Below are 24,489 nucleotides of genomic sequence, written 5' to 3'. Positions count from 1 at the left end.
CTTGAGGCGATTTTGTTTGGTTTTTCTCCCACAAGGTTGACCGCTGATTCCATTTACCTGTAATCTCCATCTCTGTGATTTACCATGTTTCTGGGTATTTAATTCCAAGGCTTTTGAGAGGTGGCAGCCATAGATCACTCTGGTTTGGCCCTTTTGCCAAAAAAGAAGTGTTTTAAGGGTTAGAAGCCCAATAAGGCTCTTAGCTTCTCAGAAATAAGGAAAGTGAGCTGAATAATTTGCTAAGATTTCTTGCGAACCATTTCAGTTTGTTTCTCATGTCAGGTTTCATTATTCTCTCATCTCCTTCACAAAGACAATAGGAAAAAGTCTCAGAAAAGTCTTCCCTCATCACTTCGGATTTGGAGTTACACCTGTTTATTCTGGCCCCACCAAGGAAATGTGCAAAAGTCTTAGGATGAGCCCTGCTTGTCTCAAAATTCCGAACCCCGCTAAAAGACCTGCTGGAGACTGCTTTTCCATTTAGTTAGAGATTTCCTTTAAAGCATGGGCTGATCATTCCTTTCCATACACTCTTCTTTAAGACTGCAGAGGGCCTGCCACTAGGGCTTGATCAATCAACTGATCAACCAGTGGTATATACTGAGCACGTATTGTGGGCAAAGCACTGTACTAAATGCTTGGGGGAGTACAGTACAACAAAGTTGGCAGACATATTCCCTGCCCACAAGGAGTTTTCGGTCTAGAAGTGGAGATTAGCAAGCCCAGTGTGAACCTTAGGGATGATTCATTTCTTTGCCAAAAATCAGATGATGGTCTCTGGCCACCTCTTCCAGCCAGGGATTATATGTTATTAACTTTGTGTGTGTATGTGTGGTTTTGGGGTTTTTTTAATGGTATTTGTTAAGCACTTACTTTGTGCAACAGGCACTGTAGTAAGTGCTGGGGTAGATACAAGCTAATCAAGTTAGACACAGTCCATGTCATACATGAGGGTCATGATCTTAATCCCCATTTTACAGATGAGGTAAATGAGGCCCAGAGAATTGAAATAACTTGCCCAAAGCCACCCAGAAGACAAGTGGTGGAGCCAGAATTAGAGAACCTAGGTCTTTCTGACTCCCGGGCCCATACTTTATCCATTAGGCCATGCTATTTCTCTTTGTGTTCAATCATTCAATCAATCATGTTCATTGAGCGCTTACTGTTTGCAGAGCACTATTCTAAGTGTTTGGGAGAGTACAATATAACAGACACGTTCCCTGCCCACATTTAGCTTACTGTCTATGGCGATGAGCTTACACTCTAGAGGGAGTTCACAACATTCTCACAAAACGAGAAAGGAGCAGTTGTTCTTCTCCCCAGTTACCAGTTGAAGAAACCAGAACGCAAAGTGGCGAATAACTGATTGGCTTTCTCTCCACCTCCAGAACCTGAGTAGAAAGGCTAAAGAATCCTTCCTTTTGCTGGTTTACTAATGGGTGGTGTCCTGCCACAGACCACACCTAACCCAAGGGTTGAAATTGAATAAATCCATCCATAATCTACCGGAGTCAGAACAGGTCTCGGAACCATTAGCCTGAAGGAAACGCAACCCCTTCTCCCTCCCTCAGCCCTCCATTTACAAAAAACAGAAAGAAAGAAGCAAAGCACCAAGAAAACAGGATTGCTCAACAGGTGGCCTCCCTAGCAATGTCAAGAGGATGTGTGTGGGAGAGCAGCTTCCCCCCCGCCCCGTCTCCCAAGGCAGTGTGGTTAAGAATCATATCTCCACAGTTTCTAAACTTGGCGTGAGCTTCTCTAAACTCACTGAGGACCACTACAGGTTCTAGAAGAGCAGTCAGGTTTGTTTCACTCATTCATCACAGCTCAGTTTCATCTCCTTGTACTCAGACCTAGATGGATTTTTCTTTCTTCTGGTTTCTGAATGGACTGTTTTGCCTTGAGAGGTGAGATTGAAGGCTGTATCCCTCAAGTCCTTTCCAGAGCCCATTATGGGGAAAAGGGCTGGTCTGTCATGTGTCAGTGAAGCCCCATGATGCCTCATTAACTGGGCTTTGGCAGGAGCGCCATCAGGTTAGGTGACAAATCATCTTTCTTCTCCCTTCCCCTCTCCTCTCCCAACCGCAGCCGGATTTTCTGACTTAATAAGTATTTTGGAGGTGGGAGGACTGTTGATGCTTAAAATCAGTCTACATGCTTAATGATTTGGGTTCAGGATTTCTATTTTCTTCAAGTGTCTCTATCTCCTATTTATATTTAGAAAACAAAGAAAGGATAACTCTGAAATGGAGTCTTGTCATTATTATTATTATCTATTATTATTATGATTTAAGCATTTAACTAATACCACTATCATTGTTGTTGTCAACAATAATAATACTAGTTATAACAATAATGGAATTAGTTAAATGCTTATTTGTGTTCCAAACACCAAACTAAACCCTGGGATAAATGCAAGAGAATCAGTCTGGGCACAAGTCCCTGTCCAACATGGGGCTTACAGTCTAAGTAAAAGGGAGCACATTTATTGAATCCCCATTGTACAGGTGAGGAAACTGAGGCCCGGGAAAGTTAAGTGACTTGCCCAAGGACACATAACAGCCAAGTGGCAGAGCCAGGATTAAAACCCAAGTCCTCTGACTCAGTTTAATTTCTTTCTCCCTCATTTTGATGTGCCTAGAGAGGCTGGGTGAGAATTGGTTTAGTTTACTGGCAAGAGTTGAATCATTTTTACATCTGTTTTTCCAGAAGTTTTTTTCCAAGTCCTTGGGGAGAAAAAACAAGCTTTAAATTCTATATTTCAATGATCCAACCCTCAAGATGAATAACTCCCAGGAGACAAGTTAATCAAGAGATGTTTTGGCCAGTCAAAACACTGACCTCTCCTACCTTCATTTTAAAGTTGGGGAAGTGTTAGTGCTGAGAATTAGCCAAGAGCACATACCTCCCCCACATTGTGCCCTCTACATCCAACTGGGAAAATCTCTTGATTCTGAAGGGGCTGAGACCTCCTACAAATCACCAGTCCTCTCACTCTAATCTCCCCAACCAAGTTGATTCAATACCATACCTGGATGGAAGCCCGCCAAGGTACCCGATGATCATTAAACAGGGTGTTCTCTTTTGCAAAGCCCCATGGAGAATAGTGCTCGCATTGGGAGAGATGCCATCATCCATTTGGAAAGAGTATCACGAATGGCGGGCCAGGGACTGAAAATGTTTATGGCTCTATGTGCCAGGAAAAAAAAAAGTTTTATTTTAGAATCATGGCCAAATGTCAGGTTAGGGAATTGTTATTGTTGAGCCCTGGTCTCCTACAGAGAGAAAAACAACTTGTTTCCACTTGCTTCTCTCATTTAATAGTATTTGTTAAATGCATAGTATGTGTAAGACACTGTACTAAGCACTGGGGTAGATTCAGGATAATCAGGATGGACCCAGTTTGTGTCCTGCGTGGGGGTCACAGTCTTAATCCCCATTTTACAGATAAGGTAACCGAGGCACAGAGAAGTGAATTGACTTGTCCAAGGTCACACAGCAGACAAGTGGCAGAGGTGGGATTAGAACCCAGGTCCTTCTGATTCCCAGGCCTGTGCTCTCTCCACTAGGCCAAGCTGCTTCTCCCTTGCCTTCCATCTGAAGCCAACATGTGCCAGTGGAGAGCACTCCTTGGGCACCGCAACCTTCCCGCCCCTCGGCTCTTCCAACCCCCAGCGTGCATTTTAGTCTGCCAACCTCCCTTCCCACTTTAGCTGGGCCCAGAATGGATTTCTGCTGACCGCCCCAGGCTATTTTAGAAAAATTACAGATGTCCTATAATTGGAACCTTCCTTATCAGACTGGTCAGCTTACTTTATTTTGACCCCCCAGATGCTCTAGTTCATTTTCTGTGTGTGGATATCTACTTGTGGGTTGGAGAATGCTTGCTTCATGCCCAGTGTGGGTCCCACAGAGGACACATACCTGAAATTCAGGTGTCTCGGAGTGCTGGGGTGAGCCGTATCCCCTCGATTTCTCCTCCCTTCCCTCTCCTCAGGCCGTCAAGGTCACTGAGAAGGGACAAAACGGTCCGTAAATAGGATTTAGGGTTCCAAAGTCCCACTTTCAAACAAAATCAATACTCTGTTTTCCTCTTCCATCAAGGAAAATTCACACTGTAGTATGCCTGCCTTTAGACATATTCTAATATTTCCATATGATTAGAATATTAAAACTACATCTTTAAAATGTTTCCTCTGTCCTCCTGGCTCTCAGTTTCCCTGTTTCAGACCTCCATGTAACAGCTGTTTGGGGCAGGGAACCAACTCTGTTATAGCATACTCTCCCAAGTGCTTAGAACAGTGCTTTTTCACACAATAAGCACTGTGCTCTGTACTTTGCACACAGGGAAGCAGTGTGACCTAGTGGATAGTGCACAGTCCTCGGAGTCAGAAGGACCTGGGTTCTAATCCCAGCTCCTCCTCTTGTCTGCTGTGTGACCTTAGGCAAGTCTCTTGGCTTCTCTGTGCCTCACTTCCTTCATCTGTAAAATGGGGATTAAGACTGTGAGCCTCACGTGGCACCTGATTAACTTGTATTGACCCAACCACTTAGTACAATGCCTAGCACATAGTAAGCGCTTAACAAATACCATAAAAAACCTTCGGTAAATACCACTGATTGCTGTGCACATGCCTACAAGCATTTCTTGACATCACATCCTCATCTAACTAGGTGGATGCACACTGTCAGAAAAACTTTCCCTAATCCCCTAATAGTGTTCTCTCCAAACTTCATAGTGAAAACATAGGCTGTGGAAGACCTGGACCTCTGGTCAACCTCTTTTTAAGGCATATTGGCTCCACACTCCATTGCCCCTGACCACGGTTTCTAGCCTCCTCTCTAACAAGGTCCATTTCTCCCCATGGATATCAAATGACATCATTAAGCTGAATACAGGAGAATCTACATTTTTTTCCTTCTCTTTTCTCCTCTTATCAGCAAAGACATCCCTATGATTCCATAAGCAAGCCTATAAGAAGGAGTAAGGGATGCTGGGAGAAACCTTGCCCTAGAGGAGTCTGGGATAATAAGGGAGCCAAAACCTTCCTTCCTGCGACTTGTCCCCAAAGCTGACCTAATAATAAAAGTAATTGTGGAATTTCTTAAGCACTTACTATGTGTCAAGAACTGTTTTAGATGCTGGGGAAGATACAGGATGATCAGGTCAAACACTGTCCCTGTCACACACAGGGCTCACAGTCTAAGCAGGAGGGAGAAGAGGTGTTGAATTTCCATTTCACAGATGAAGCACAGAAAAGTTAAATGACTTGCACAAGGTCACACAGCAAGCATGTGGTGGAGCCCGAATTAGAACTCAGGTCCTCTGACTCCTAGGCCTGGCCTCTTTCCACTAAGCCAACCTGCTCCACCGCTGCCACCCCCCATCGCAGTGCTCATCCATCCCGCTGTTACAGCTCTTCCCCACCTTGTCCCCTTCCACGCTGCCCAGATTTCAGAGGCTCCATATCATGATTCCTTCCAGAATTACAGCCGAAGTTGTAAGTTGTGAGTTAGCTGCAGTTCTAACCCCTTTGGGTTTAAAGTTGTCCAGAGTTTGGGGACCAGTGGCCTGTAGGGAGAAGCAGTGGGGAAAAAATGGCTAACATCATGCAAGCCAACTGTTGATTGGGCCCCACTGGGATAGTTCAGTTCCAGCCTCCTGTTCTGAGTACTTGGTTGTCTGCAGCATAACTTTTTCGAAGTACCTGAGGGCCCACAGAAAGGAAATGCCATTATTACAATGCTTTGGGTTTTTTTTGTAAATTCTCTCAAATGGGTACATCTTCGGACTTTGGAGTGTGAATAGTCAGGACAGAAAAGAACCGAATTGTGAGTCCCTTTTTGGTGGGTGCCAAGCACAAGGGATGGTGAGGGCTTACTTGGTGTTTTAAGAGGGTCACCTGTTTCACTTAGATTTTCCTCAGATCTTCAAAGGGAAAGGCTACTGTTCTCGAAGACCTGTCACATTGGGTTAAGAAGATGAAACTCTCTTCTCCATGTCTTTCTCATCTCTTCTTAGGTACATCCCCCCGCTGATTTGGGGCAAGAGCGGGCACATCCAGACGGCGTTGTACGGGAAGATGGGACGGGTTAGGTCCCCTCATCCTTACGGACTGCGCAAGTTCATCACCATGTCAGATGGAGCCACGTCCACTTTTGACCTTTTCGAGCCCCTGGCGGAGCACTGCATTGGAGGTGGGTCCTGGGAAGATGGCTGTGTCATGTCTCCAGAGCTTTTAAAGTGTAAATAAGGCACTTGGGATCTGCAGCACATTTTTTGTCTTTCCAGAGAGCTTTTACATTTGCTCGGCACATAGTAAGCACTTAACAAATACTGCAGTTATTATTCTCTCATTTGGTCCGTTCAACATGCTTGAGAGATGAGAAGAGGCAGGTATGATTCAGTCATATTAATTGAGCGTTTAATTTGTGCAAAGCACCGTACTAAGCACTTGAGAGAGTACAATATAACAACAGACACATTCCTGCCCACAGTGAGTTCACAGTCTAGAAGGAGAGACAGACATTAATATAAATAAATTACAGATATATACATTTGTACTACGGGGATGGGAGGGAGGATGAATGAAGAGGAATGAAGGAGCAAGTAAGAGCGGAGTAGAAGGGAGTGGGAGAAGAGGGCTTAGTCAGGGAAGGCTTCTTGGAGGAGATGTGCCATTAATAAGGCTCACTCATTAATTTGACAGGTGAAGAAAATGAGGCCCAGAAAGGTTAAGTGACTTCTCTGAGGTCGCACAGCTGGCCACATCTGCCAAGCTAGCTCTCTTCCTCCCTTCAAGGCCCTACTGAGAGCTCACCTCCTCCAGGAGGCCTTCCCAGACTGAGCCCCCTCCTTCCTCTCCCCCTCATCCCCCTCTCCATCCCCCCATCTTATCTCCTTCCCTTCCCCACAGCACCTGTATATATGTATATATGTTTGTACATATTTATTACTCTATTTATTTTACTTGTACATATCTATTCTATTTATTTTATTTTGTTAGTATGTTTGGTTTTGTTCTCTGTCTCCCCCTTCTAGACTGTGAGCCCACTGTTGGGTAGGGACTGTCTCTATATGTTGCCAACTTGTACTTCCCAAACGCTTAGTACAGTGCTGTGCACACAGTAAGCACTCAATAAATATGATTGATTGATTAGTACGTGCTAGGAGAGAGTACACAGGTGAGATTTAAGCATGGTCCATCTCTGTCCGTGGACTGACAATCTAAGAGAGCTCTGATTCCTAACCCACACTACTCATCATCCTTAAATATACATTACAGTGGCTTCTCTGGGGCTGGTGAGTCCAAAACCTGTCATTATGAAAGGGTTACTCGACCTCTGAGCGTATTTTAAGGAAGCTGATAGATGTTAATAGGGAATTTTGTACTTGCAAAAAGCTCTCTGATCTCTTAAGCTCTTCAGAAGAAAAGTAATATGTGAATCCAAAAACTAGAGATGATCTAAACCCTGATGGCTCGAAGCGGTCCAGTAGGTTTTGCAGCTAAATGAGGAAATTGATACCGAGCCATGTGATGTCTTCAAAGCACTGTCGTCGCAGTCATCAATTGTCTATTGATCGAGTAGCACCGTCTGCATAGCTTGTCCTCGAGCCGGTAGGACATTCTCAGGTTTCTCTAGGACTCTGTCTCTCTTTCAGTCAGAGAACAGGGTAGGAAGTGGGAGCCCTTGGCTTCTCCCGAGCTGTGTCTCGCCCTCTCTCTGACCACCTGCTAGTCACTTCCTGGATTGCCAACCCAGTTGATAGTATAACAAGAGTCCTCCCCTAAGAGCTTATGGGAGTTTTGGGTTGAGAAGGGAACATGGTACCTATGGTGTTGGAAGCCCAGAAAAATGGCTGCAGGATCTGTATCCGTGATGATACCTGCTCTTTAAGGAGTCTTTAAAGGCTTTAAAATTGATCTTCCGGACCACAGTGTAGGTTTTGGTGGACATCAAAAGACAGCCATTGAAGCTGAGCTAGTGGGGTTAAATGGGAAGCAGCATGACCTAGCGGAAAGAATACAGTCCTGGGTGTCAGAGGACCTGGGTTTTAATCCTGGCTCTGTCATATCCCCACTATGTGACCTTGGGCAAGTCACTTCATTCAGTTGTATTTATTGAGCACTTACTATGTGCAGTGCACTGTAGTAAGTGCTTGGGAGAGTACAACAGATTTGGTAGACAAGATCCCTGCCCACAATAAGCTTCCAGTCTAAAGGACATTAATACTAATAAATAAATTCAGATATATACATAAATGCTGTGGGACTGAGGGAGGGGTCAATAAAGGGTGCAAATCCATACGCAAGGTTGATGCAAAAGGGAGTGGGAGAAGAGGAAATGAGGACTTAATTGGGGAAGGCCTCTTGGAGATGTGCTTTTAATAGGTTATCGCAACTTCTCTCTGCCTCAGTTTCCTCATCTGTAAAATGGGGATTAAACACCTGTTCTCCTTCCCACCTAGACTTGGAGGACAAGGTTTAGGTGAAAAGATGAGAAGTTTTTTTTTTACATATGTTAAGTTAGAGGTGTCAGCGGTAAGTCAATTAGAGATGTTCTAAAGGCAGGAGGAAATGTTTGATCGCAGAGAAGGTGAGAGATCAGGGCTGGTGAGGCAGATTTGGGAATCATCTGTGTAGAGATGGTTGAAGCCATGGGTGTGGATTAGCTCTCCATGGGGATGGGTGTAGATGGAGAATAGAAGAGGCCCCATAACTGAGCTTTGAGGTACCCCAACACACAGAGGGTGGGAGGCAGAGGAGGAGACTGAGAAAGAGCGGTTAGAGAGCTAGGAGGAGAACCAAGAGAGGACAGTGTCCTTGAGGCCCAGGGTAGATAATGTTTCCAGGAGAAGGGGGTGAGCACGTTATGGAAGGCAGCAGAAAGGTCGAGGAGGGTGAGGTTGGTAATGGCCCTGCCTTACCAACTTCTTGTCTCAGGGATTAAAACAGACCACCCTGGCATTCCACGGGTAATGACTGATGGAGACCATCTCAGTCTGAGCTGTAGCCTTGGTCAGATTGAGTCAGTTTGCTGTCTTGTAAACTCCCATGGCATTCAGTTCAGTAATCACGGAAGGCATTCAGAAAGTACTAATGACAGTGATTAACTATTAATTTCAATGATTTAGGGGCCACTTGTTGAAGACAGAAAACCCCTTTGAATGTATGTACCCTGTAGGGTAAAGCTTGGGACCTGATATTTCAGAAGGACTCGGAAAATATGGTTGGTGGAAAATGAAAGAAAACACAATATGTATTTTTGATGGTATTCAAATGCCCCTACATGCCAGGCTCTATTCCAAGTGCTGGGGTAGATATAAGGTTGGACACAGTCCATGTCCTACGTGGGGCTCACTGTCTTAATCCCCATTTTACAGATGAGGTAACTTAGGCACAGAGAAGTGAAGTGACTTGCCCAAGGTCACCCAGAAGGCTAGTGGTGGAGCAGGGTTTAGAACCCATTCAGCCCATGCTCTATCCACTCTCATGACTTCCAGGCACCTAATGTTCTTATCATTGCTGTGGTCATTACCTTTAATGAAAAGGAAGTTTATACGTAGTTTCTTCATAGCAGAAGTTTCTATTATGTATTTACAAACGGCCTGATATTTCATTGGTTTGTTTCAGTACCCAGTTAGCATGACAGCTTTTCCTCTTTTTAGCATGGCCTTCGCTTCCTGCTTCATTAGAAACTGTTTTTCAATTGAAGCTTTTAGGATACCTGGAAAAATAATATTAGCTGAGGGGTAGAGGCGTGAGAGCCTTGCTTAGTTTGAATCTCTGCTTAGCGGCATTCCTGCGTGTTCTCAGGAATGGCAATGTCATGGGAGGACAAAGCTTTGAGGATTCAAGAAGTGCCTTAAGAGAAGCCACTCTCAATGAATTTTGGATGTGGTATTTGCCGATTGGTTATCTCACTTCAGTTTTTAAAGACGAAATGTGTGCTGATGAATAAAGGGCAGGGTTTTCTTCACAAAATGCCTGTAAATCTCCTGAGAGAGTCACGGGCTTGAATAACCCAGAAAACTCCCACTAGGGCAGTTAACCCAGAAGGCTGAAAGCATAGATCACCTCTGGGCCTCGGGTGCCTTATCTGGAAATCTACTGCTTAGACTGCGAACCCTGTGAGGGCAGGGACGGTACTTCATTTGAGGATCTTGCTTCTACCCTGGCACTTAGCCCATTAGCCCACTTAGCACATTGAAAGGACTTAATAAATACCACTGCTATTATTATTATTATTATTCATATTATCATCACAAATTGGGACTAAAGAACTGTTGAGATTTCTTGTATCTCTGGCTCGTACTGGACCAAGTGGCAGTCAGATTTATTTCCTTGTAAAGTCCCCTGGCTCATCTTACCTTTGTATTTTTCCTCCCCCGACATGTAGATGACATCACGATGGTCATCTGTCCTGGAATTGCCAACCACAGCGAGAAACAGTACATCCGCACCTTTGTGGACTACGCCCAGAAAAATGGCTACCGGTGTGCCGTGCTGAACCACCTGGGGGCACTGCCCAACATCGAGTTGACATCTCCACGCATGTTCACTTACGGTACGTGGGCCCCATGCTTTCAACTGCGTCTCACCCTCTTCTCCCTTGCTCTGGCTGTGCTCTGCCCTTGCCTCACAGTAGTTCAGCTAGGCCTCAGAGTTCGTGCATCCATTGCCCATCTCTTCTTCTATGGGAAACTTCAGCTGCAAAATGGAAACACGTAGGACAGTCTGATTCTTTACATTGATTCCAGTTGTGTTTTGATCCTCCTCGGTCTGAGCCATAAGCCTTTAAACGTGTTTTTAAAGTAGCATGTAAACCCCCCCTCTCTCTAAAGGTGATTATCCTGATGGATTCCTGTGGATCAGTTGTCCATCTCATCGTCCTCATCATCGCCTCTAGCATTTATTGGAAAGGTACTCTATATAAGGCTCTGTACTTAGCCTCAGGGAGGAATACAAATCAGATGGAAAAGATGAAGCGCTCCCAAGCTTCGATCGAGGGCCTACTGTGTGCAGAACGCTGGAATGGGAAGGTTAGAGAGGGGAGAGCATTTGGAATGAATGATGAGTTGCATTTTGGAGACATTTGGAGCTGGAAGTGTCAGCAGGACATCCATGTCGAGACACATAGAGAGAAATCCACTGTTCAGAAATTCCAGATGACTTTCAGTAGCATCGGTACAAATTGAGCTCTTACTGAAGGCAACACAGTAGGCTGGGAACTTGGGATCATATAGCAGAAAGAAAAAAACGAGTCATTCCCCTCTGGGGAATTAGACAATCTAACAGAGGAGGCAGGCAGACCCAAATTGTAAACATGCCTCAGGAATAAGGAGAAAAGCAAAGGTTACCAACTGATAGAAAAAGACAAACAGTGACTAATATAGGGAAGAAGTACACCAGCCTTAAGTTGAGCTGGAATGACATTTCCAGAGAGATGGATATTAATTAGGGAAGGCCTCCTGCAGGAGGTGGCACTGAGAAGGACTCCAGAGCTGGGGAGGGGGTGGTTTGGCGTATTTTAGAGTGGAGGATTTTCTGTGTGGAGGGACGGGCACCTGGGTCAGCGACAGGAGAGTTGAGAGTGAGGTACAGTTAGGAGGAGAGCTTCGGAGGAACAGAGGGTGTCAGCTGGGAAATCTGCGAGCAGAGCCCTGGTATCTTTGTAGGAGCCCTGGAACCTCTAGAGGGTAAATTGGCCCAAAAAGGCAACAAGCCATCCCAATCCACCCTTTCTGGCCATCATATCTCACCCTGCATAACTAAGTTATTCTCCAACTGATGGTTATCCGGAGCTGCAGCACTTGGGGCTACCCCGGAAGGAGCAGAGTTTATGCTCCTTGGCTTCCCTCCCGTAACTCCGAGCCCTGCAGCTGAGAGGCAATTCATTGCCCTCTTAGCTGCTCCGAGCCACACACATGCAGAGACACCTTTGACTAAACATGACAGCCGGGACCTACTGTCAACAGTGGAAGGAGGAGAAGACCCTCCTGCCCTTGAGCAAAATAATTTCCTGGGCAGAGTAATTCTTCTCTCTTTGTAGAAGCCTGTTCAGTATCTTTAGAGGAAAAACATCCTGCTGGGCATTTCCGAACCCTTTTTACCTTATTCAGAATGGAACAATTCATCTTACAATTTCCTCTCTCCGTGACAGCAGGAGAAGCATTTTGGAGGCTTTGGAAGCTTGGGTGTGTGCTGAATATCATTCTAGAGTTTGTTTCTTGTCTGTGGGATGAAGGGGAAGAAATGAGTCCTGTCTGATTTTGATCTGTTGTGAGGCAGAAGGTCTGAAAAGGCTTAAGAACACCTCAGAACACTGCCACTGAACAGGCTAAGATAGGCTGATTAGTAACCCAAGGCTTTAGGACCAAAACTGCCCTCCTCTCTACCAGTCAGCCGGGTATACAGACAGGCAAATCTGCCTGACACAGTGAATAATTATTTCTTCCAAATGCTGTGGAGAAGTTTGGAAAAGAGGGATGAGGTAATGATCTGAGCAGGACAGGGACTGCAGGGACTCTGTCTGACCTGATTAACTTGCATCCACCCCAGTACTTAGAAGAATGCTTGACACATAGTAAGCACTTAACAAATACCATAATAATAATCATCTATCTACTGCGGCATTGAAATTGCAGAACTATCCTAATGGATCATAAGGCTTTCTTCCCCCTAAAATTCAGAGTCTGGTCTTGCTATCTAATAATGTGCTAATCCAGAAGGACCTGGGGTGTAATCCCAGCTCCACCACTTGATTGCTATGTGACCTTGGGCAAGTCACTTCACTTCCCTATGCCTCAATTACCTCAGCTGTAAAATGGGGATTAAGACTGTGAGCCTCATGTGGAACATGGACTGTGCCCAACCTGATTAGTTTGTATCTTCCCCAGTGCTTAGTACAGTGCCTGGCACATAGCAGGAGCTTAACAAATATATTTTTTAAAAATGAAATTTAGCCCTGCTCCAAATGCCAGAACCAGATCTGAAATTCCACTGACTACTAGTCTCTGGGTCAGGCTACAGAAGACCTTATTTCCTGGCCTGCTCCTTTGTTCTATGTCCAGAGACAATTTTGAAACCCTCACCCCTTTGCTAGCAACTGACTTGGATCTATCGGCCAAGTTTCTCTGAGATTTGTCCCAGTTATTGTGGCTGGGATGGAGGACGATTGCTGGTGGGTTTTAGACCCTGCCCAACCTGCACTGAGTCAGCAGGACTAAAAATAAAACATTAAGTGGTTGGGGTGACTAACAGGCCTACTGCAATGAAACATACCGAAACAGCCACTAACGCACTGATGAAAGGAATTGCATTGAGATTTGTTCAGGAGCAAAATTTGCCATGGTTTGGGGATGGGAAAGGTCACTGGCCCTTGGAAAGAAGGGTTGATCAGTCAATCGCCATAATTTTAACGTTGAGGGAGGTTGTCGTAATATTCGAGCCTTGAAAGGGCCACTGGCTTTAATTGGAACCTTGTGGCAGGGGAGGCCCGTTGGCTTAATTTATCTTGTTTTTATAACCTTGCACAATGTTTGGAATGTTCAGCATTTCCTACCGGTGGCCCCACAAAGGCCTAGTAAAATAAAGAATGCCGCCTGCTCCCTGGGGCCAAAACACCCTGTCCAGGCAGCCCTGCGTGCCTGTCGAGGGCTGAGCGGAACTGACCTGCTGCCCCTTAGGCCAGGGGAATCTACCGGACCCTGGAGCGATCCAGCCAGCAGATCACTTGGGCTTTTTGGCACCGTGTTTCCAAGGTTGTCCTCGGGAGTCGGGAGCCCAGCCTTGCTGGCCACATCCTACAGCGGGATGTCCCGGCCTTTGATTTAGGTCTGGAGTTCAAGGGCTGGAAATCGGGATCTGTCCCCAGCAGGTTTTCTCCTCCTCCGAATAAAAATGCCACAAACACGAGGGGATTCCTGGACTTGCTGCATCCTCAGTGGTGCCCATTTCCCACTGAATCATCCCTGTTGTGAAAAAGTATGAGGTGGCTGGGCAGGACTCGAATGGCAACTGTGGGAGCCTCTAAATTCCGCAGAGCACACCCCCATCCTTCCCTTCTAGGCCTTTAGAGCTGCCAGCTGGGGTCCGGCGTGCCGGTGGTTCCAGCCTCCCATTGAACCAAGAATTAGGCCTGCCCCAGCTAGGATGGATGGAGCATTTGTGGGGGCTCTGAGCCCGCTCTCTCCAGCTTGGACAGTGGTTTTCCTGTCTTGAGAAAGGCGCAGGGTACTAGGGTGAAAAGATCTCCTGAAGACAGGTGCTCCATCTGAGAAAGGAATCATGCCCATAAAGATCTGTAGAGAGATAATCCCCCAAGTGCTTAGTACAGTGCTCTGCACACACTAAGCATGCAGTAAATACAATTGAATGAATGAATGAATGATCAAAAATTGTGAGAAACAGTGTGGCCTAGTGGATAGAGCACAGGCCTGGGAGCCTGAAGGATCTGGGTTCTAATCCTGGCTCCACCATTTGACTGTTGTGTGGTCTTAGGCAAGTCATTTCACTTCTCCATGCTTTAGTTCCCTCATCTGTAAAATGGGGATTAAGACTGTGATCCCCAAGTGGGACACAGACTGTGTCCAACCTGATTGGCTTGTAACTGCCCCAGCGCTTAAAACAGTGTTTGACATGTAGTAAGCACTTAACAAATTCCATTATTATCATTACCATTATTATCATTGTTATTATTCTAATCCAGGCTCCCCAAGTTGTCTACTGTGTGACCTTGGTCAAGTCACTTCACTGTGCCTCGGTTTCCTCATCTTTGAAAATAGGGATTAAGACTGTGAGCCCCAAGTGGGACATGGACTGTGTCCAATGCTATTGACTTGTCCCACTGCAGCTCTTAGTACAGTGCCTGGCACATAGCGAGCATTTAACAAATACCATAAAAAAACACCATGCTGCTTTGCTGTCTCGAGTAAATCCTAGTAAGCCCTCAGTTGGTACCTGAGCTGTTAGAACCGATTCTTAGATGTTGACTTTGTTGGGCAGGCCTGAAATTTTGCTTCCCCTAAAAGCCACGATCAGAGCCAAGCCAGCTCCAGTGGCATGTATGCCCAGGGCTGCCATAGAGGGGTGCTGTTTGGGGCTGTCACTTTTCCACTCTAGAGTCACATTTCCTCTGATGAATCAGTCTTGCAGCAGCGTCTCTGTATCTCCTAGAAATGACCCAAGAATGAATCAGAACATTTTTCCTCTGGGAACAACGGAGCCAGCCAGCACTCCTACCCCAACCTGAGTCCAGGAAGGGTACCAGGGTAATGGCCTGGCCAGTTTAGTCACTTGGAGCATCACTTCCTCCTCCTCCTTCTGCCCCTCCCCTTTCTTGTCCCCAGCCACAAGGAGCACAAGATGTCACGTGATCCAAATCCCCGTTGCTTTCCTCAATCTCTGAATTTCAAGCCACCTGACCCTCTTCATTCCATCTGGGGGAAAATGCCTCTTCAAACAAAGTTGTTCTTAAGCAGACTTTGCCTGAAGTTCGGCCGGAAATCTCCTAGTAGGGCCATTAGGCTCCACACTGCCTGTGCCTTTCATTTCGAGCCTCAGAGGTGAGGCAGTAATAATAATCATCAATCCCTCCACCTAGGGCTGCCCCAGTTTTACACTCTTTCATTCATTCAATCGTATTTATTGAGCGCTCACTTACTGTATGCAGAACACCATACTAAGTGCTTGGGAGAGTACAGTACAGCACTAAACAGACACATTCCATGCCTGCATGAGCTTACAGTCTTGGCAGGGGAGACAGACATTAATATAAAGGGAGGGAGGGAGGGAGGAAGAGAGGAAGGAAGGATACATAAGTGCTGTGGGACTGGGAGAGGGGAAGAACAAAGGGAGCAAGTCAGGGCAACAGAAGGGAGAAGAGAAGGGCGCTTAGTCAGGGAAGGCCTTTTGGTTCCTTCTATACTCTTCTACCTGGGAGCAGCTTTACTGACGCTGATCCCTGAAGGCGTAACTATGTAGAACCTCGTTAAGAGTCTCTGTATTGTAGAAGGGCAGCTTATCACAGAGCTTGTTTGGCATTAAGATGAGCTAGTAGTTGACCCAAGCCAGAGGCTGGGTGCCACCCTTCTGGGCCGTGGGCACCCGGGACAGAAACTCTTCTGTGCCAGGCTGGGCTGTAACGGCTTACAGGGAGAGAATCTGGGAGGGACCATCTCTCCAGCAGCTGGTCTCTGAGCTCCGTCGAATCACTGCCTTCCCCGCTCCTGTCCCTGGCGCTTGGCAGAGCGTTTATGACAGTGTGCCAGGGCCCGAGGGGATGATGGTGTGAATCTAGGTATCGTCCCAACTGCCTCCCAAAGCGCTGTCCTGGAAAATTGCCCCTGAACAGGGCCTCAGATCCAGCTCTGCTCACCTCTTCAGTGGCGTTTACACACACACTCAGTGCCACACACACTCAGTCGTTAGCACCGGTCTGAGCAAACTTGGGCCGGATCCAATTCAGCCACCGTACCAGGCATCATCAAGAGAGCAGTGGAGGCATCACCTCTAGGGCATGAGTAATTGTGATGGTGAAAATCACCATCAGATGTTTTGGTGGCTCACAAATTAGATTTAATAGATTTAAACATAGATTTAAAGGACTTTAAAGCATGGGTTTTTTTGGTTGTTTTTGGGTTCTCGGGAAGCACTTCTTGGGGAAATTGAACACCGTCCAAATATTCTGGTTCAGGCTGGACAGTAATGAGCTGGGAACGAATTTCCACAGAGCATTGGGCCCTGGGAGCAGCTTAGAGAACTTTCCGGGTTACATGATGATGAGGCTGGACCACTCCCCAAGAGAAAAGCTGAGCCAAACCCCTGCTCCTTCCCCAGCTTCTTCCCCCACTCTGAGAGCTGCAGCCTCAGTGTGCAGCAGGCCAGGACTGATGAAACTGGGCACAGGTGCCCACCAGTTTTTCCCCCTGCCCCAGCTCTTTGGGTCCTGATTGAAGAAGCCCTTGGGGGTGTGAGCCGAGGGGTCCGGGAGAACTCTTTGACCCAAGCCTTTTAAAATGATCAAAAGAGGTTACAAAGCGTGTTTTTGGTCCAGATTGAACCTTTAAGACATACATGAAGCCCCCTCCCGTCCTTCCTGCTGCTAGGGCATTTCCCAGCCTTTCTATCCTGTAGCCACCCAGGAGAGGCAGTCACATCTAAGGCCTGGGAGAGCCTTCCTGACTGAAGCCTGAGTTCCCTGGAGATTTGGGTCTTCCTAAAGGTTTCTTATCTCACAACAATAGTAACAATAATTGTGCTACCTTTTAAGCACTTACTATGTGTCAAGCACTGTTCTAAGTGCTAGGACAAATGAAAGGTAATCATGTTGGACACAGTCCCTGCCTCACGTGGGCCTCAGAGTTTTAAGTAGGAGGGAGAACAGGGATTGAATCCCCATTTTCCAGAGGAAACTGAGGCTCAGAGAAGCAAAGGGACTTGCCCATGGTCGCACAGCAGGCGGGTGATGGATCTGGATTAGAACCCAGGTCTTCTGACTCGAAGGTCCATGCTTTTTCCACTAGGCCACACTGCCCCTCCAGTATGTAGAATGGACCATCTTTCCTTGAATTAAAAAGAACCAGACCAGGGCACAAGGAGCCACCATGCCCCAGGGAGCTCCAAAGCCTGGTCCTGCTCAGAGCAGCCTCACTACTCTCACTTGACACCCAGGAATTCCAACCACCGCCACCATCCACTCCAGGAGCTGAGAGCCGGAAACAGCCAGCCTTCCCAACTGCCAGAACACTGGGAAGCTGGGATTTCCCTCCTGACTCCCTCCTAGCGTTGTTCACCAATTTGTGTCCTTTAGCTTGTACTTCTCGTATTTATACACACTCCCATTATCTCAAGGTATTTATCCCTTTCTGCATGTGTATCCTCCTCCCCCTGCCCCCGGTTGTAAGTCCCATGTATTCATTCATTCACTCAATCATATTACTGTGTGCAGAGCACTGTACTAAGCGCTTCGGAGAGTATGATACAACAATAACAAGACACATTCCCTGCCCACAATGAGCTTACAGTCTAGTGTAGCACTGGGACCCTGCTCTATACTTTTTTTGTTGGTTTTATCTCCATGTTTAGTCCAGTGCCAGGCACATGGTGGGCACATAATACCACAGCCAACTAAAGAATTTAGGCTTAACTCACCTCCAGGCAGGGACTGAAATTTTAGAGTTGCAAGAGCCAGCCAGCTATCATCACTGAGAAACGCTGAAGACAGTGTCCCTCATTCAGGGCTAACAAAGAGAGCTGGGCCTGCAGGCCGAACTGCAGGGGCTGAGACTTTCTGAGCCTTCAAGAGAGCTGCATAGGCACCCCGGGTTCTTGCTAACCAGGGTTCTTTAAAGGCCGCTAGGTCATTGGATTAACCTTTAAAGAGGCCACAGCCCTTTTATGATTCCACTCTTTCTCTGGAGGAATATATATATTTTTTTAATTTCAGGGTCTAGGTGAGTCATATTATACGTCAGTGCCTGGCCATATCAGGCTGGGTGTGGCAGTTGCCAGGGCAGAGAAGAGAGGTGCTCTATAAAATAAGAAGAAGAATAAATAATAATTATGGTACTTGTTAAGCGCTTACTATGTGTCAGGCACTGTTCTAAGCTCTGGGGTAGAAACAAGAAGTAAATCAGGTTGGATGCAGTCCCTGTCCCACATGGGGCTCACAGTCTTAATCCCCATTTTACAGATGAGGGAAATGAGGCCCAGAGAAATGAAATGATTTGCCCGAGGTCACACAGCAGACATGTGGCAGAGCTGGGATTAGTCCTTCTGACTCCCAGGGCCGTGCTCTACCCACTAACCACACTGCTGTCTTAGATGGAAGGTGTGTCAGGACTGGAACCCCCTGCTAGAGGAAAGACTTGCTTGCAGATTCAGGAATGAGTACCTGAGAGAGGGAGGGTGAGGCCAAGGGGCCAGGCTTTAAAAACCAAAGGCTTACCTATCCCCAGCATTCTTCTCCCATGCCGAGAGGATCAGCTACCCAGATGGCAGGCAGGAAAACCAGGTAGCCAGAGGTTTTCAGATCCAAGGAGACAAATGGTTACTTTCTCCCTGCTGCTCAATAGGCATAGATATTTACCGGGGCCAGATGCTGAGTGCTTACAGCTGAAGGTGGGGGCTGTAAAAAGGAAGCCTATTAGCCTCTAAAAGTGCTTTTCCCCTTGACGCCTAGCCAGTAGTCTGCTTTACCAGTGGATGAGCTGTTTAACTGGCTGAATTAGGTTAAATTCCTGAGCCGGTGCCAGTGCCAGCAGCCTGTATTTCCATCATAAATCAATAGCTTTATTATGTTCACCCGCTCTCTATCCCCACCTCACCTTGGCCTCATTTATTTGCCCCTCCCTCTGAGGAAGCTGGGAAGTGGGGTGAGGGAATGGGTTACTATTCCCTCTGGGTTCTGACTGCTCAGGGTAGAGAAATAACACAGTGTGGTTGACCACTTTATGGGAGAACTTGAGCTTGAATTTGTTGTCATTCCTCCTGGGAAGAGCTGGTCCCAACCACTTCATTCACTCAATCAATCATATTTATTGAGGGCTTGCTATGTGCAGAGCACTGTACTAAGCACTTGGAAAGTACAGTTTGGCAACAGAGACAGTCCCTACCCAACAACAGACCACTTGTTTCCATTCCAAGGCACCTCCTGTGGGCTATAGTGAGCCGGTCTTTCTCCCTCTGGCATTCTCTCCTCTCCCCATCTGCTGCATCCCAAACAGCGTCTTGGATCAATTGGATGATAGTAATAATAACAGTTACAACTGTGGTATGTGTTAAGCACCTACTTTGTGCCTGGCACTGTACTAAGCACTGGGGTAGATACAAGTTCATTGAGTTGGACACAGACCCTGTCCCACATAGGGCTCACAGTCTTAATGCCCATTTTATAGATAGTTAACTGAGGCACAGAGAAGTGAAATGAGTTGCCCTAGATAACACAGCAGACTAGTCCCGAGGCCTGTTCCCTCAGGGTCAGAGTTTCTCTGCTGTCCCTGCTCCCATTGACATCTTGCAAATAACGGTGGGGTTTGTAGTTTTCTTAACATTATGAGTCACCGTATAGGAGAGCGGAGGATCTCAGTCTGTGTCTGAGGTACAGTCTGAAGGGTTTCTCCCTCAGCTGTGTGAGTGGGTGGCAGAGTGGGGCTTGTGACCCAGACAAGCTTTCTGCATGGTGGGGACAGTCAGGGAGACTCGCTCCAAACCATTCATAAAAGAGCAGCATGCAGTTAGATACCGGAACCGAAACTGCCTTGCCTGTTCAAAGATGGCGAGGCTTAACCTCTGAATGTAAATTCACCTGAGGTCCCAAGTGGAAACTCTGGCCCTCAGAGCGAGATCCGGGTGGCCACACCAGGTTCGGTTGTCTGGTCCTCAGAGTTGTATTCCTTGCCCCTCCAGTCCACCTGGGATAATCATCTGTTCTGGTCTTCTCCTCGCAGGTTGTACCTGGGAATTTGGAGCCATGGTGAGCCACATCAAGAAGACCTACCCCCAGACGCAGCTCATTGTGGTGGGCTTCAGCCTGGGAGGGAACATCGTCTGCAAATACCTGGGTGAGACCCAAGCCAATCAGGAGAGGGTCCTGTGCTGCGTCAGCATGTGCCAAGGGTATAGCGCGCTGCGGTGAGTGTGCCCTCTCTCTTAATAATAATCATAATAATGGTATTTGTTAAGCACTTACTGTATGCCAGGCACTGCCTCCCAGCTCTGCCTCCCAGGTGGAGCCAATTCAGGCCACGTCCACTGTGTTTGCTCCTTGTTCAAGACCATCCAGGTTGAATCTCTGGTGACTCCCACAGGCCTGGCCCTTGCCTGTGAGGGGCCAAATCAGTTGTGGCATGCTGGACGCTGGCCACAGCTTGGCCTCAGATACTTCAGAGCCCACCCCCAGGTCCTGTGCCAATCCTGGGTTGACCAGGCAACCATTAGCACTCTGGGACTTTGGCAGACAAGCCTCGGTCTCTGTCCACGGTTGGCAGCACAGTGGGCAGACATTGCCCATGCCTCATCCATTTATTACTTCAGACAAGACAGGGTCTAAGCCATTCCCCATAGATGGGTGCCTCTCCCAGTAATGGTCATCGTCATCATGGTATTTGTTAAGGGCTCACTATGTGCCAAACAGTGTACTGAGCACTGAGAGAGATACCCTATAAACAGATCGGCCACAGATCCTGCCCCATACAGGGCTCACAGTCTGAGGGAGGGAGAACAGGCAATCTCCATTTTACAGATGAGATTGAGGCCCAGAGAGGTTCATCGGCTTGCCCCAGGTCACAAAGCAGGCATATGGTGGAACCAGATGTAAAATTGGAATCTCCAAACTCCCAGGAAAGGGCTCTTTGCACTAGGCCTCGCTGCTTCCTATTTGTTTAAATCCTCCCAAAATCCCTCCTGCCACAGTTTAAATACACCTCCTCCTCTTCTGCCCTCAGTTAATGGTGTTTATTGAGCACATACTGTGTGCAGAGCACTGTACTGAGCACTTGGGAGAGATACAGCAGAGTTGGTAGGCATGTGCCCTGCCCACAAGGACCCCTCAAGGGAAATGGAGGACCCATCCCTTCCCTCCTTTCAGAGGAATGAAGCACTGGTGTTGATCTTCTAAATGCGGGCCAGGAAACTGGCCCAGCCCAGTGCCTAACTTCCTCGTCGGGGGGGTTTGTAAATCCAGCTCTCTGGTGGCCATCGGGGAGCCATTAACCTCCAAACGATGTCAGCGGTGCCGGGCAGTTGCCTTGACACCTTAGAGGCTGTGGAGCATTGCATTCTTCCATCCAAAAGCTTTTCTCAAGTGCTAGTTCACAGACCTGGAATGAAAATAGCATTTTTCTGGTGGGTCTCCGCCTCCAACGAAGAACTCTGTAAGAGAATGTTGTTTTTCTCCTGCATCCTTTGGGAGTGCTTCTAGGGCCACCCGCCTAAGGGTAAAATAGGTAGCTGCAAAAGACCTATCTCTCAAGCCCTCCTGTAACCTGAGAGTCTGCTTTAAGACCAGCATCTGGACTCCCTTTCCTTCTCTTTCCTAATGCTTAAGCATGTAGGCAGGAAGCAGGCTGGAGACAGAATCAGTCAATCAGCGGTACTTATTGAGTACTTAGTGTGTGCAGCGTACCATACTAAGTGCTTGGGAGAGTACCGTGTAACAGAGGTAGGGGACATATTCCCGGCCCATAAGGGGTTTGCAGTCTAGAGGAGGAGGCATGCTGTTCTCTCCTCCCAGCTCCAAAGAACTTAGGTTCATATCTGTAATTTTATTTGTCCCTTTGCTCTTCCCATGTCCCAGCCCCAAAGCACTTGTGTACATATCTGTAATTTTATTTATTTGTATTGATGTCCGTCTACCCCACTCCAGAGTGTGAGCTCACTGAGGGCCAGGAATGTCACTGTTTATTGTTCATTCAATTCATTCAATTGTATTTTTTGAGCACTTACTGTGTGCAGAGCACTGTACTAAGCGCTTGGGAAGTACAAGTTGGCAACATATAGAGACGGCCCCTACCCAACAATGGGCTCACAGTCTAGAAGGGGGAGACAGACAACAAAACAAAACATGTGGACAGGTGTCAAGTCATCAGAATAAATAGAGATAAAGCTAGATGCACATCATTAACAAAATAAATAGAATAGTAAATATGTACAAGTAAAATCAATTCAGTAATAAATCTGTACAAACATATATACAGGTGCTGTGGGGAGGGGGAGGAGGAGAGTAAAAAAGGGGGCTCAGTCTGGGATGGCCTCCTGGAGGAGGTGAGCTCTCAGTAGGGCTTTGAAGGGAGGAAGAGAGCTAGCTTGGCAGATGTGTGGAGGGAGGGCGTTCCAGGCCGGGGGTCGACGGTGGGACAGGTGAGAACGAGGTACAGTGAGGAGGTTAGCGGCAGAGGAGCGGAGGGTGTGGTCTGGGCTGTAAAAGGAGAGAAGGGAGGTGAGGTATGAGGGGGCGAGGTAATGGAGAGCCTTGAAGCCGAGAGTGAGGAGTTTTTGCTTGATGCGTAGGTTGACTGGCAGCCACGGGAGATTTTTGAGGAGGGGAGTAACATGCCCCTGCTCCTCCTCAATTGTTGTATTGTACTTTCCCAAGCGCTTAGTACAGTGCTCCGCACACAGTAAGTGCTCAATAAATATGATTGAAAGAATGAATGAATAAATGAATAGGTTACCGATATGTACATGGTAGTGCTATGAGAGTCCTGCAATGCCTTACCCGCTCTGATAGCACCTCATACCCCGGACTTTGGACAAGTCCCTAAATCACCTGGCCCCCTTTTCAGCGTCTGTAGGACCAGGCTCCTTATGGACCTTTCCTAAAGCAAGGCGTCGGGCATTCTGTTTTTTTCAGAAGCCAAGCGAATCTCTACCTGACAGGCCCCCTAGTCCAAGGTCTTCAGCCTGCTTCTCCAAAGAGCACCCTGTGGAAAGGGAAACGGTTCCTCATTCTGCTTCAATAGCTCCATCTACTGTTGGCGAGAGGGCATCGTCGGGCCATTTCGGGTTGGGGGAGGGCCTGGCTGCATTTGGGTGTTTGACTCCGTGGCCCAAGACCGTGCTCAGTGAATCCGGAGCATAGTCGTCCAAAAAGGATTTAGCCAGCAGGGCCACCACTTATGGGAAATGCCATCCCTTTGAAGTCCCCAAAATGTCTTTGGCCGGGGAGCTAAATAACTAAATACGTATTTACAGGTTCCCGACTCTGGTTTCCCTTCCTGCTGTGAGCTGACGGCCCTTTTAAATGAACATTTTGACTCCTTTCCCCCACTTCCCTCCTTGCTATGGGCCACCCACAACAGAAGGGGGAGGCTGTCTGGAGCAGCCCAAACCTGATTGAGGTTCCATTCCGTGCCCGTCTGACCCGGGCTTGGTCGGTGGCGTCGGAGTCAAGGGCAAGCAAAGTAGAAAGTTTGGAAGCCTGCCCCACGTTACGTTTCTGCAGCCCCTTTGGAGGACTAGAAGGTGGTTCACAGGTATTACTTACCTTGCTCAACCTCATGTTGGCCCTGCAAGGAGCAGCGTGGCTTAATGGAAGGAGCCCAGGCCCGGGAGTCAGAGTATCTGGGTTCTAAGGCTAGCTAGGCTACTTGTCTGCTGTGTATGGTCTTGGGCAAGTCACTTCACTTCTCTGTGCCTCAGTTTCTCAACTGTAAAATGGGGATTAAGACTGTGGGTCCCATGTAGGACAGACAGGGACTGCATTCAACCTGACTAGCTTGTAACTACCCCAGCAGTAAGAACAGTGCTTGACACACGGTAATATACCTATAGCAAAGAAGGGTCCGAGTCACCCAGATCACCAAGTGAGGGGTGATTTGACTGGGATCCTGATGAAGGACAGGGAACAGGGACTGTGTCCAACCTGATAGTCACATATCTACCCTCACGCTTAGTGTGGTGCTTGGCACGTAGTAAACGCTTAACAAATACCACCATTATTGCTAGTAGTAGTAGTGGTGGTATTATCAGTCAAACCAGGATGCAG

At 47.3% G+C, this 24,489-nt stretch overlaps 1 protein-coding gene across 4 annotated transcripts in view; it reads left to right on the top strand.

The window, feature by feature from the left end:
• The window catches only part of ABHD2 (abhydrolase domain containing 2, acylglycerol lipase), a 110,736-nt gene that overhangs the window by 68,380 nt on the left and 17,867 nt on the right, over positions 1 to 24,489 (top strand). For all 4 annotated transcript variants that reach the window (XM_038747078.1, XM_038747075.1, XM_038747076.1 and 1 more), the window contains 3 exons: positions 6,023 to 6,198; positions 10,402 to 10,569; positions 20,453 to 20,636. In XM_038747078.1, the coding sequence (XP_038603006.1) occupies positions 6,023 to 6,198; positions 10,402 to 10,569; positions 20,453 to 20,636 (528 nt within the window). The remainder of the gene's footprint in view (positions 1 to 6,022; positions 6,199 to 10,401; positions 10,570 to 20,452; positions 20,637 to 24,489) is intronic.

This window comes from Tachyglossus aculeatus, chromosome 5 (assembly GCF_015852505.1).
Source record: "Tachyglossus aculeatus isolate mTacAcu1 chromosome 5, mTacAcu1.pri, whole genome shotgun sequence".
NCBI classification, from domain to species: Eukaryota; Metazoa; Chordata; class Mammalia; order Monotremata; family Tachyglossidae; genus Tachyglossus; species Tachyglossus aculeatus.
The sequence above is the reverse complement of the archived record's forward strand: the minus strand, read 5'-3'. Positions and strand labels throughout refer to the sequence as shown.